This window comes from Bombina bombina, chromosome 6 (assembly GCF_027579735.1).
Source record: "Bombina bombina isolate aBomBom1 chromosome 6, aBomBom1.pri, whole genome shotgun sequence".
Taxonomy (NCBI): domain Eukaryota; kingdom Metazoa; phylum Chordata; class Amphibia; order Anura; family Bombinatoridae; genus Bombina; species Bombina bombina.
Window position 1 is genome coordinate 878,989,247 of NC_069504.1, and position 13,455 is coordinate 879,002,701.

The window sequence follows — 13,455 nt, forward strand, 5'->3', positions numbered from 1 at the left end:
TAAAAAGGCAGCAATCCCTATACTATCCTATGGAAGGCACATTGCCACCCGTCTATATAGTGAGGGTTAGCAAACTTTTTAATAAAATTTCACCCAGTGGGCGATTTGCGAGACTGAAATGTGTATTTGTGGCGAACCTTACGATACTTTAAACATTAGGCTCTCAGAAACAATTTTCTGCTAATCTTACTAATCACCATCAGAACATGTCATAAAAAAAATTAATTTTCCCAATATTAGAGTAATGTTACTTACGTTCCCCAAGTTGACTCCTTCGTCCACACGACATCCGTCTCTGTAACTCCCACACTGATCCCATCCTTTCTTCATCCACTGCACTCACAGCTCCTCCTCTGTTATCAGTTGTCTGCACTGTACCTGCTCCCCTGGTGGTTTTAACGCTGTTCTCATATGCTGGTGGCCTCCTGCCTGCAGGATATGTCCAAACTGTGGGAGATGCCTGCTCCCCATGCCCCTGGTGGATGTTTGCTGAAGGTGGGCGGCTAGGCAACTGTGTTCCTGCCACCCGTGATGTTGGGCAGATGAGTCCAGCGAGCACAGAGATTTCTCTCTCTGTTTTCTCTTCCATTTGTGAAGCTGGAAGAAGGGAATGTGTCACCTTAACAGATGAGTAGACCATAGTATAGGAGAGGGCTTTGTCTCTTGTATGGCCATGGGGGATAGGCAACATTGATGAACCCTTCTCTTGTAGGGAGCCACGAGAACATGGAGTTTCAGATTCTGGTCTGCGTTGTGCAGAAGTCTGAGGGGGTAATGGAGTCGAGTGGCTGCGGGCACGGCCAGAGGGAGGCAAATGAACAGAAGACATGGAAGAAGAGGGCTGATCCTTATGAGGCACAGGTAATTTAGAGGAGATTTGTGGTGTATGCTTGGAGATCTTGTGTCCCTTCCCAGAGGGAGCTCCAAGGAGAGCTGGACGATGCTGAAGGAGGTTTGGAAAAGGAGGGGGAATATCTACTTCAGGAGTCCTAGGAGGTGGTGGCCTCCTGCGTTGTGGATGACGTGGGTGTGCTGTGTTTTCCTCATGCACTGGATACTTCATTTCCTCATAAATGGCCTCTTCACCTCCATCTGATTCATCATCTGGCGGGGCGGGAGTGGGAGGAGGTGGAGGAGCCCTAGAAATATTGCCCACCATTTCAATGTACACAGGCTCCTCTGGAGAAGGGTCAGAGGGTCGAGGTGTGGGAGGTAGCACAGATGATGAGGAGGCTGGTCGGCTTGTGCAGCTCTCATCAAAAGAGGTGGAAAGGTGTGTGTGGGGGCTGCGCTGTGGCTTTTGAGGGGGCATCTTGCGAGACTCAGAGGAATATTTTAGAGAACCTAAAAAGAAAATCCAATATGGAAATTACAGTAATTCCTAGGTAAATTAAAGGGATAAATATTAGAGCAAATCTATACAAAGTAACTAACTTCTAAGACTGGCATAAGAATGTAAGCATGCAATAATTGCCCCTTTTACAATACATAGAATGGATAACATGTTTGCATACTGCAGTAAAATCAAGAAATACCCAGTCTAATTTTCCGAAAACTAACATCTAAGTGCTAAACTGTTAAAATGTGCAACATTAAGATTGGTACGGATAATGGCGCATTTGTATATTGTCGTTAAACACTTTTAGACCTCTTACCTTCTTTTCTAATTCTGCGTTCATCCTGTGTCCTCCCATCTCCCCCTAAGCTTAGTTTTGTGCTGGGGTTCCTTTTAGGTTTAGCTGGGGGTCTCCTCCCTGGGGCACCTCCTTCAGCCCCACTTTCCTCAGGAGCGCTACCCACAGAATGGCAAGACAAGGATCGAGGGGCCATAGCACTAGCACAAGGTAGCGGATCTCGTTCCTGAGAAGCCGGCATTGTCATAAAACCCATTCGGAAGTGCTTGCGGAATGAGGCCATATCCCGAACCTTCCCCAAGCTATCAAAAAAAATTAGACGTAAAAAAGTTAGACATAAAAACACACATAACCTTATCCAAATTCAATCAAATTCCTCTGTATTAATTCTGATAATCCCATTTAGTTCTTTCTTGCTTTCTCACTGTTATATAACTTGCTCTAGTATCCACTCCCCAACACACTGTTTCTGTATTTCTCCTGTCCTGATTACCTTGCTTTCTTGTATGACTCCGTCTTTTATCATATATACATACAGTATATATACATAATAAGGCCAAATGTATGTAGACACCTGATAGTCACACCTATATGAGCTTGTTGGACATCCCAATTCAAAACCATAGGCTTTAATATGGACTTGGCCGCCCCTTTGCGGCTATAACAGCTGCAACTTTTCTAAAAATGGCTTTCCACAAGATGTTGGAGTGTGTCTGTAAGAATGTGTGCCTATTCAGCCAAAATGAATTTTTGTGACTTTAAGCACTGACATGAAAGTCTGGCACAAAATCAGTGTTCCAATTCATCCCAAAGGTGTTCAGTGGGGTGTAGGTCAGGGCTCTGTGCAGCCCACTTAAGTTTTTCCACACCAAAATAATCAAACCATGTCTTCATGGACCTCAATTTGTGCAAAGGAGCACAGTCATGCTTGAACAGGAAATGGCCTTCGCCAAACTGTTGCCACAACGTTGGAGGAACTCAATTGTCAAAAACATCTTTTATATCCATTAGCATTAAGATGACCCTTTACTAAAACGAAGTGGCCAAGCCCAAACCCTAAAAAACAGCCCTAGTCCTCCTCTACCAAACTTTACAGTAGGCACTATGTATTCCAGTAGGTAGCATTCTCCTGGCATCCTCCACACCCGTTCTTCCATTAGACTGCCAGATAAAGAAGCATGAGTCATCACTCCAGAGAACACATTTCCACTGCAGCAGCTTTTCAACACTCCAGCTGATGCTTGGCATTGCGTATGTTGATGTGAGGCTTGTTTGCATCTGCTCAGCCGTGGAAACTTATTTCATGAAGCTCCATACACACAGTTCTTGTGGTTGCTTACAGAGGCAATAGATGATAGGTGATTTTTACATGCTATGCGCTCCAGCACTCAGCAGCCCCGCTCTGTGAGTTTGCATGGTCTAACACTACCTGGGACAGTTCACTTCACTTGTTAGTAATGGGTGTGGCCTCAAAACCTGAACTCAACATTTAGCCGGGGTGTCCCCATACTTTTGGCCATATAGTATATATAAATATATAACAAATATTTAACTAATTTACCGTTTAAATTCATCTGCAATACATCATGTTCTTTGCAAGATCTCACCTCTTTTTAGGCTCTTCTTCTTTCTGTCTCCACTCCACCCTACTCTTTCTGTACAGCAGATTCATGGCTCCACCCTTGTCAATCCCAAGAACGCTCACAAGTTCAGAGGAGCAGGGGGTCATCTTCTAGAGTCAGACAAGTAGACCCCAGAGGAGGAGGAAGCTGCTTAAGAAAAATGTACAGGTTCAATTAACTGTAAAAAGGTTAATGGAATGGTAAAAAAAAAAGGATACAAATGGTTAGAAGATAGACGATTAATGGGCCACATCAGGGAATGTGTGTTATTTAAAGGGATACTAAACCCATTTTTTTTCTTTCATAATACAGATAGAGCACTGGTTTTTTAAACCTGCCCTCAGGCCTCCCAACAGTCCAGGTTTTCTGGATAACCTTGGCTGAGAGCAGGTAAAATAACCATGTTTACTATACAGCTGATTATTTCACCTGTGCTCTAGTTCAGATATCCACAAAATGTGGCCTGTTAGGGAGGCCTGAGGACAGGTTTGAAAACCATGCAATTTTAACCAACTTTCTAATTTACTCATATTACCAATGTTTCTTTGTTCTCTTGCTATTTTTCTTTGAAAAGCAGGAATGCAAAGTTTAGGATCTGGCCCATTGTTGGTTCAGAACCTGGGTAGCACTTGCTGATTGGTGGATGAATGTAGCTACCAGTAAGCAAGCGCTGTCCAGGGTGCTGAACCTAAAATGGGCCGGCTCCTAAGCTTTACATTCCTGCTTTTCAAATAACGATAGCAAGAGAATGAAGAAAATTTGATATTAGCAGTAAATTAGAAAGTTGCTTAAAATTACATGCTTTATCTGAATCATGAAAGAAAAAAACATAATTTATGTAAGAACTTACCTGACAAATTAATTTATTTCATATTGGCAAGAGTCCATGAGCTAGTGACGTATGGGATATACATTCCTACTAGGAGGGGGCAAAGTTTCCCAAACCTCAAAATGCCTATAAATACACCCCTCACCACACCCACAATTCAGTTTAACGAATAGCAAAGTATTGAGGTGATAACAAAAGGAATAAAAAAGCATACAAAAAGAGGAACTGGAAATATAATTGTGCTTCTATACAAAAAAAAACATAACAACCATAAAAAGCGTGGGCCTCATGGACTCTTGCCAATATGAAAGAAATTAATTTATCAGGTAAGTTCTTACATAAATTATGTTTTCTTTCATGTAATTGGCAAGAGTCCATGAGCTAGTGACGTATGGGATAGAAATACCCAAGATGTGGAAGTCCACAGAAGAGTCACAAGAGAGGGAGGGATAAAATAACAACAGATATTTCCACTGAGAAATTAAATCCACAAAATAATTAAGTTTTTCTTAAAAAAACTTAAATCAAAAGCAGTAGAATCAAACTGAGACAGCTGCCTGAAGAAGTCTTCTACCAAAGACTGCTTCAGAAGAAGCAAATACATAAAAAATGGTAAAAACAAGAAATGTATGCAAAGAAGACCAAATTACTGCTTTGCAAATTTGATCATCTGAAGCTCCATTCTGAAAAAGCCCAAGAAATGGCTACTGAACTTATTAGAATGAGCTGTAAATCTCTGAGGCAGAACCTGCCCTGCTTCCAAATAAGCCTTGAGAAACAAAAGCTTAAACCAGGATGTCAACGAAATGGCAGGGGTTTACATCCAAAGAATGTAAAGAACTCTCAAAGAATTCTTAAGGATTAGGACACAAAGAAGGAACAACAATTTCTCTACTAATGTGGTTTAAATCCACAACCTTAGAAAAAAAAGAAGTCCACAAAACAACTTATCTAGATGAAAAAAATCAGATAAGGAGACACACAGGAGAAAGCTGATAAATCAGAAACTCTTCTAGCAGAAGAGATAGCCAAAGAAACAACACTTTCTAAGAAAGTAGATAATCTTCAAAGAAAATATAGGCTCAAAAGAAAGAGCCTGCAAAATCCTTAAACCAAATTAACGGCTAGATTTAGAGTTCTGCGGCCAAAGGGGTGCGTTAGCAACGCGTGCTTTTTTTCTCCCGCACCTTTTAAATACTGCTGGTATTTAGAGTTCACAGAATGGCTGCGTTAGGCTCCAAAAAGGGAGCGTACAGGCATATTTACCGCCACTGCAACTCTAGATACCAGCGTTGCTTACGGACGGGGCCAGCTTCAAAAACGTGCTCGTGCACGATTCCCCCATAGAAAACAATGGGGCTGTTTGAGCTGAAAAAAAACCTAACACCTGCAAAAAAGCAGCGTTCAGCTCCTAACGCAGCGCCATTGTTTGCTATGCGGAAACACCTCCTAAGTCTGCACCTAACACCCTAACATGAACCCCGAGTCTAAACACCCCTAACCTTACACTTATTACCCCTAATCTGCCGGCCCCGCTATCGCTGACCCCTGCATATTATTATTAACCCCTAATCTGCCGCTCCGTACACCGCTGCCACCTACATTATAGCTATGTACCCCTAATCTGCTGCGCCTAACACCGCCGACCCCTATATTATATTTATTAACCCCTAATCTGCCCCCCTCAACGTCGCCTCCACCTGCCTACACTTATTAACCCCTAATCTGCCGAGCGGACCGCACCGCTACTATAATAAAGTTATTAACCCCTAATCCGCCTCACTCCCGCCTCAATAACCCTATAATAAATAGTATTAAACCCTAATCTGCCCTCCCTAACATCGCCGACACCTAACTTCAATTATTAACCCCTAATCTGCCGACCGAATCTCGCCGCTACTGTAATAAATGGATTAACCCCTAAAGCTAAGTCTAACCCTAACACTAACACCCCCCTAAGTTAAAACATAATTTATGCTTACCTGATAAATTTATTTCTCTTGTAGTGTATTCAGTCCACGGGTCATCCATTACTTATGGGATATATTCCCTTCCCAACAGGAAGTTGCAAGAGGATCACCCAAGCAGAGCTGCTATATAGCTCCTCCCCTCACATGTCATATCCAGTCATTTGACCGAAACAAGACAAGAAAGGAGAAACCATAGGGTGCAGTGGTGACTGGAGTTTTAATTAAAAATTAGATCTGCCTTAAAAAGACAGGGCGGGCCGTGGACTGAATACACTACAAGAGAAATAAATTTATCAGGTAAGCATAAATTATGTTTTCTCTTGTTAAGTGTATTCAGTCCACGGGTCATCCATTACTTATGGGATACCAATACCAAAGCCAAAGTACACGGATGATGGGAGGGACAAGGCAGGAACTTAAACGGAAGGAACCACTGCCTGTAGAACCTTTCTCCCAAAAACAGCCTCCGAAGAAGCAAAAGTGTCAAATTTGTAAAATTTTGAAAAAGTGTGAAGCGAAGACCAAGTTGCAGCCTTGCCAATCTGTTCAACAGAGGCCTCATTCTTAAAGGCCCAGGTGGAAGCCACAGCTCTAGTGGAATGAGCTGTAATTCTTTCAGGGGGCTGCTGTCCAGCAGTCTCATAGGCTAAACGTATTATGCTACGAAGCCAAAAGGAGAGAGAGGTTGCCGAAGCTTTTTGACCTCTCCTCTGACCAGAGTACACGACAAACAGGGAAGAAGTTTGACGAAAATCTTTAGTTGCCTGTAAATAGAACTTCAGGGCACGGACTACGTCCAGATTATGCAAAAGTCGTTCCTTCTTTGAAGAAGGATTAGGACATAATGATGGAACAACAATCTCCTGATTGATATTCCTGTTAGAAACTACCTTAGGTAAAAACCCAGGTTTAGTACGCAGAACTACCTTGTCTGAATGGAAAATCAGATAAGGAGAATCACAATGTAAGGCCGATAACTCAGAGACTCTTCGAGCTGAGGAAATAGCCATCAAAAACAGAACTTTCCAAGATAAAAGCGTAATATCAATGGAATGAAGGGGTTCAAACGGAACCCCTTGAAGAACTTTAAGAACCAAGTTTAAGCTCCACGGAGGAGCAACAGTCTTAAACACAGGCTTAATCCTAGCCAAAGCCTGACAAAAAGCCTGGACGTCTGGAACTTCTGCCAGACGTTTGTGAGAGAATAGACAGAGCAGAAATCTGTCCCTTTAACGAACTAGCAGATAAGCCCTTTTCTAAACCCTCTTGTAGAAAGGACAATATCCTAGGAATCCTAACCTTACTCCATGAGTAACCCTTGGATTCGCACCAATATAAATATTTACGCCATATCTTATGGTAAATTTTTCTGGTAACAGGCTTCCGTGCCTCTATTAAGGTATCAATAACTGACTCCGAGAAGCCACGCTTTGATAGGATCAAGCGTTCAATCTCCATGCAGTCAGCCTCAGAGAAATTAGATTTGGATGTTTTAAAGGACCTTGTATTAGAAGGTCCTGCCTCAGAGGTAGCGACCATGGTGGACAGGACGACATGTCCACTAGGTCTGCATACCAGGTCCTGCGTGGCCACGCAGGCGCTATCAGAATCACCGATGCTCTCTCCTGTTTGATCTTGGCACTCAGTCGAGGTAGCATCGGAAATGGTGGAAACACATAAGCCATGTTGAAGACCCAAGGGGCTGTCAGAGCATCTATCAGCGCCGCTCCCGGGTCCCTGGACCTGGATCCATAACAAGGAAGCTTGGCGTTCTGGCGAGATGCCATGAGATCCAGATCTGGTTTGCCCCAACGATGAATCAGTTGAAGTTCCCACTCCCCCGGATGAAAAGTCTGACGACTTAGAAAATCTGCCTCCCAGTTCTCCACGCCTGGGATGTAGATCGCTGACAGGTGGCAAGAGTGAGACTCTGCCCAGCGAATTATCTTTGAGACTTCCAACATCGCTAGGGAACTCCTGGTTCCCCCTTGATGGTTGATGTAAGCCACAGTCGTGATGTTGTCCGACTGAAATCTGATGAACCTCAGTGTTGCTAACTGAGGCCAAGCTAGAAGAGCATTGAATATTGCTCTCAACTCCAGAATATTTATTGTCCATAATCCCTGAGCCTTCAGGGAGTTCCAGACTGCGCCCCAACCTAGAAGGCTGGCATCTGTGTTACAATTGTCCAATATGTCCTGCGAAAGGTCATCCCCTTGGACAGATGGACCCGAGAAAGCCACCAGAGAAGAGAATTTCTGGTCTCTTGATCCAGATTTAGTAGAGGGGACAAATCTGAGTAATCCCCATCCCACTGACTTAGCATGCATAATTGCAGAGGTCTGAGATGCAGGCGCGCAAATGGTACTATGTCCATTGCTGCTACCATTAAGCCGATTACTTCCATGCACTGAGCTACTGACGGGCGTGGAATGGAATGAAGGACACGGCAAGCATTTAAAAGTTTTGATAACCTGGCCTCCGTCAGGTAAATTTTCATTTCTACAGAATCAATCAGAGTCCCTAGGAAGGAGACTCTTGTGAGTGGTGATAGAGAACTCTTTTCCACGTTCACCTTCCACCCATGCAACCTCAGAAATGCCAGAACTATCTCTGTATGAGACTTGGCAATTTGAAAACTTGACGCTTGTATCAGAATGTCGTCTAGGTACGGAGCCACCGCTATGCCTCGTGGTCTTAGCACCGCTAGAAGTGATCCCAGAACCTTTGTAAAAATTCTCGGGGCCGTAGCTAACCCGAAGGGAAGAGCTACAAACTGGTAATGCCTGTCTAGAAAGGCAAATCTTAGGTACCGATAATGATCTTTGTGAATCGGTATATGAAGGTAGGCATCCTTTAAGTCTACTGTGGTCATGTATTGACCCTCTTGGATCATGGGTAGGATGGTTCGAATAGTTTCCATTTTGAATGATGGAACTCTTAGGAATTTGTTTAAGATTTTTAGGTCCAAGATTGGTCTGAAGGTTCCCTCTTTCTTGGGAACCACAAACAGATTTGAGTAAAACCCTTGCCCTTGTTCCGTCCGCGGAATTGGGTGGATCACCCCCATTACTAAGAGGTCTTGCACACAGCGTAGAAATGCCTCTTTCTTTATTTGGTTTGCTGACAACCTTGAAAGATGAAATCTCCCTTGTGGAGGAGAAGCTTTGAAGTCCAGAAGATATCCCTGAGATATGATCTCCAACGCCCAGGGATCCTGGACATCTCTTGCCCAAGCCTGGGCGAAGAGAGATAGTCTGCCCCCCACTAGATCCGTTTCCAGATCGGGGGCCCTCACTTCATGCTGTCTTAGGGGCAGAAGTAGGCTTTCTGGCCTGCTTGCCCTTGTTCCAGGGCTGGTTAGCTTTCCAGCCCTGTCTGTAAAGAGCAACAGGTCCTTCCTGTTTTGGAGCGGAGGAAGTTGATGCTGCTCCTGCCTTGAAGTTACGAAAGGCACGAAAATTAGACTGTTTGGCCTTTGATTTGGCCCTGTCCTGAGGAAGAGTATGACCCTTACCTCCAGTAATGTCAGCAATAATTTCTTTCAAGCCGGGCCCGAATAAGGTCTGCCCTTTGAAAGGAATATTAAGCAATTTAGATTTAGAAGTCACGTCAGCTGACCAGGATTTAAGCCATAGCGCTCTGCGCGCCTGGATGGCGAATCCGGAGTTCTTAGCCGTTAGTTTGGTTAAATGTACAACGGCATCAGAAACAAATGCATTAGCTAGCTTAAGTGCTTTAAGCTTGGCCATAATCTCATCCAATGGAGCTGTGCGAATGGCCTCTTCCAGAGACTCAAACCAGAATGCCGCAGCAGCAGTGACAGGCGCAATGCATGCAAGGGGCTGTAAGATAAAACCTTGTTGAACAAACATTTTCTGAAGGTAACCTTCTAATTTTTTATCCATTGGATCCGAAAAAGCACAACTATCCTCCACCGGGATAGTAGTACGTTTAGCGAAAGTAGAAACTGCTCCCTCCACCTTAGGGACCGTCTGCCATAAGTCTCGTGTGGTGGCGTCTATTGGAAACATTTTTCTAAATATCGGAGGAGGGGAAAAGGGCACACCGGGTCTATCCCACTCCTTGCTAATAATTTCTGTAAGCCTTTTAGGTATAGGAAAAACGTCAGTACACACCGGTACCGCAAAGTATCTATCCAACCTACATATTTTCTCTGGAATTGCAACCATGTTACAATCATTCAGAGCCGCTAATACCTCCCCTAGCAATACACGGAGGTTCTCAAGCTTAAATTTAAAATTAGAACTCTCTGAATCCAGTCTCCCTGGATCAAATCCGTCACCCACAGAATGAAGCTCTCCGTCCTCATGTTCTGCAAATTGTGACGCAGTATCGGACATGGCTCTCACATCATCAGCGAGCTCTGTCCTTAACCCAGAGCTATTGCGCTTGCCTCTTAATTCAGGCAATTTAGATAATACCTCTGTCATAACAGCAGCCATGTCTTGTAAAGTGATTTGTATGGGCCTCTCTGATGTACTTGGCGCCACAATATCACGCGCCTCCTGAGCGGGAGGCGAAGGTACTGACACGTGAAGAGAGTTAGTCGGCATAACTTCCCCCTCGTTGTCTGGTGATAATTTCTTTACAGATAAAATTTGACTTTTATTCAAAGTGACATCAATACATTTAGTACACATATTTCTGTGGGGCTCCACATTGGCCTTCAAACATAGTGAACAAACAGATATGTTTAAACAGACTAGCAATGAGACTAGCAAGCTTGGAAAATCCTTTCAAATAAGTTTACAAGCAATATAAAAAACGCTACTGCGCCTTTAAGAGCACAAAAAATCATCACAGTTGAAATAACAATGAACCAAATCAGTTATAGCAACCAAATTTTCACAGTAAATGTATTAAGTTAGCAAAGCATTGCACCCACTAGCAAATGGATGATTAACCCCTTAATACCCAAAAACGGATAATCAATTTAACAATTAACGTTTTTATCACAGTCAAACACACTGTCACAGGTCTGCTGTGACTGATTACCTCCCTCAAAATGAATTTTGAAGACCCCTGAGCTCTCTAGAGACGTCCTGGATCAAGGAGGAAGAAGCAGGAAGACTGTAACTGAGTTTTTACTGCGCAAAAAAAAGCGCTAAAATAGGCCCCTCCCACTCATATTACAACAGTGGGAAACCACAGTTAATCGTTTCTATGTAGAAATAAACGACAGCCATGTGGAAAATCATGCCCCAAAAGATTTATCACCAAAGTACCTGACAAAAAAAACGAATAACATGCCACTAAACGTTTTAAACAGGCACTTTAAAAGTTAGGTAGTGTTATTAATAAGCCTGCTACCAGTTGCTTCTACTGCAGTTAAGGCTCATACATTACCTCAGTATTAACAGTATTTTCTTAGTCAATTCCATTCCTTAGAAAATTACTTATTGTACATACATTCATCAGCCTGATACCAATCGCTACTGCATTTAAGGCTGTACTTACATTACATCGGTATCAGCAGTATTTTCTTAGTCAATTCCATTCCTTAGAAAAATAATTTACTGCACATACCTTGTTTGCAGGATTCCCCACACGCTATATTCCCTTTCTGAAAGTTACCCCACTGCTCAGAATGTGCGAGAACAGCCAGTGGATCTTAGTTACTTCTGCTAAGATCATAGAAAACGCAGGCAGATTCTTCTTCCAAATACTGCCTGAGAACAAACAGCACGCTCCGGTGCCATTTAAAATAACAAACTTTTGATTGAAGAAATCAACTAAGTATAAAAAACACCACAGACCTCTCACAACGTCCTATCTAGTTGAGTTGCAAGAGAATGACTGGATATGACATGTGAGGGGAGGAGCTATATAGCAGCTCTGCTTGGGTGATCCTCTTGCAACTTCCTGTTGGGAAGGGAATATATCCCATAAGTAATGGATGACCCGTGGACTGAATACACTTAACAAGAGAAATTTAATTTAAATCTAACGAAATAAATTAACTCTTATTAAATAAATTATTCCTATTTAAAGCTAAATACTTACCTGTAAAATAAACCCTAATATAGCTACAATATAAATTCTAATTATATTATAGCTATTTTAGGATTTATATTTATTTTACAGGTAACTTTGTATTTATTTTAACCAGGTACAATAGCTATTAAGTAGTTAAGAACTATTTAATAGCTAAAATAGTTAAAATAATTACAAAATTACCTGTAAAATAAATCCTAACCTAAGTTACAATTAAACCTAACACTACACTATCAATAAATTAATTAAATACAATATCTACAAATAAATACAATGAAATAAACTAACTAAAGTACAAAAAATAAAAAAGAACTAAGTTACAAAAAATAAAAAAATATTTACAAACATTAGAAAAATATTACAACAATTTTAAACTAATTACACCTACTCTAAGCCCCCTAATAAAATAACAAAGCACCCCAAAATAAAAAAAATGCCCTACCCTATTCTAAATTAAAAAAGTTCAAAGCTCTTTTACCTTTCCAGCCCTTAACAGGGCCCTTTGCGGGGCATGCCCCAAAGAATTCAGCTCTTTTGCCTGTAAAAAAAACACATACAATACCCCCCCCAACATTACAACCCACCACCCACATACCCCTAATCTAACCCAAACCCCCCTTAAATAAACCTAACACTAAGCCCCTGAAGATCTTCCTACCTTATCTTCACCATGCCAGGTTCACCGATCCGTCCTCGGAAGTCTTGATCCAAGCCTCGGAAGTGTTGATCCAAGCCCAAGCGGGGGGCTGAAGAGTGACGTCCATCCTCGGGCTGAAGTCTGGATCCAAGCGGCGGCTGAAGAAATCCATCATCGGGCTGAAGTCGGAAGTCCATCATCGGGATGAAGTCTTCTATCAAGCAGCATCTTCAATCTTCTTTCTTCCGGAGCGGAGCGGAGCCATCTTCTTCCCAGCCGACGCGGATCCATCCTCTTCTAACGACGCCTACTAGCCGAATGACGGTTCCTTTAAATGACGTCATCCAAGATGGCGTCCGTCGAATTCCGATTGGCTGATAGGATTCTATCAGCCAATCCGAATTAAGGTAGGAAAATTCTGATTGGCTGATGGAATCAGCCAATCAGATTGAGCTCGTATTCTATTGGCTGATCGGAACAGCCAATAGAATGCGAGCTCAATCTGATTGGCTGATCGGATCAGCCAATCGGATTGAACTTGAATCTGATTGGCTGATTCCATCAGCCAATCAGAATTTTCCTACCTTAATTCCGATTGGCTGATAGAATCCTATCAGCCAATCGGAATTCGACGGACGCCATCTTGGATGACGTCATTTAAAGGAACCATCATTCGGCTAGTAGGCGTCATTAGAAGAGGATGGATCCGCGTCGGCTGGGAAGAAGATGGCTCCGCTCCGGAAGA

The 13,455-nt window shown here is 42.7% G+C and overlaps 1 protein-coding gene across 1 annotated transcript in view; it reads right to left on the bottom strand.

Annotated features, from left to right (window-relative positions):
* Positions 1 to 13,455, bottom strand: part of NYAP1 (neuronal tyrosine phosphorylated phosphoinositide-3-kinase adaptor 1) — a 176,719-nt gene that overhangs the window by 101,896 nt on the left and 61,368 nt on the right. The window contains exons 3-5 of the mRNA XM_053718361.1: positions 3,242 to 3,406; positions 1,656 to 1,936; positions 256 to 1,344 (exon numbers count right to left, since the gene is read on the bottom strand). Of these exons, the coding sequence (XP_053574336.1) occupies positions 256 to 1,344; positions 1,656 to 1,936; positions 3,242 to 3,363 (1,492 nt within the window). The 5' untranslated portion in view covers positions 3,364 to 3,406. The remainder of the gene's footprint in view (positions 1 to 255; positions 1,345 to 1,655; positions 1,937 to 3,241; positions 3,407 to 13,455) is intronic.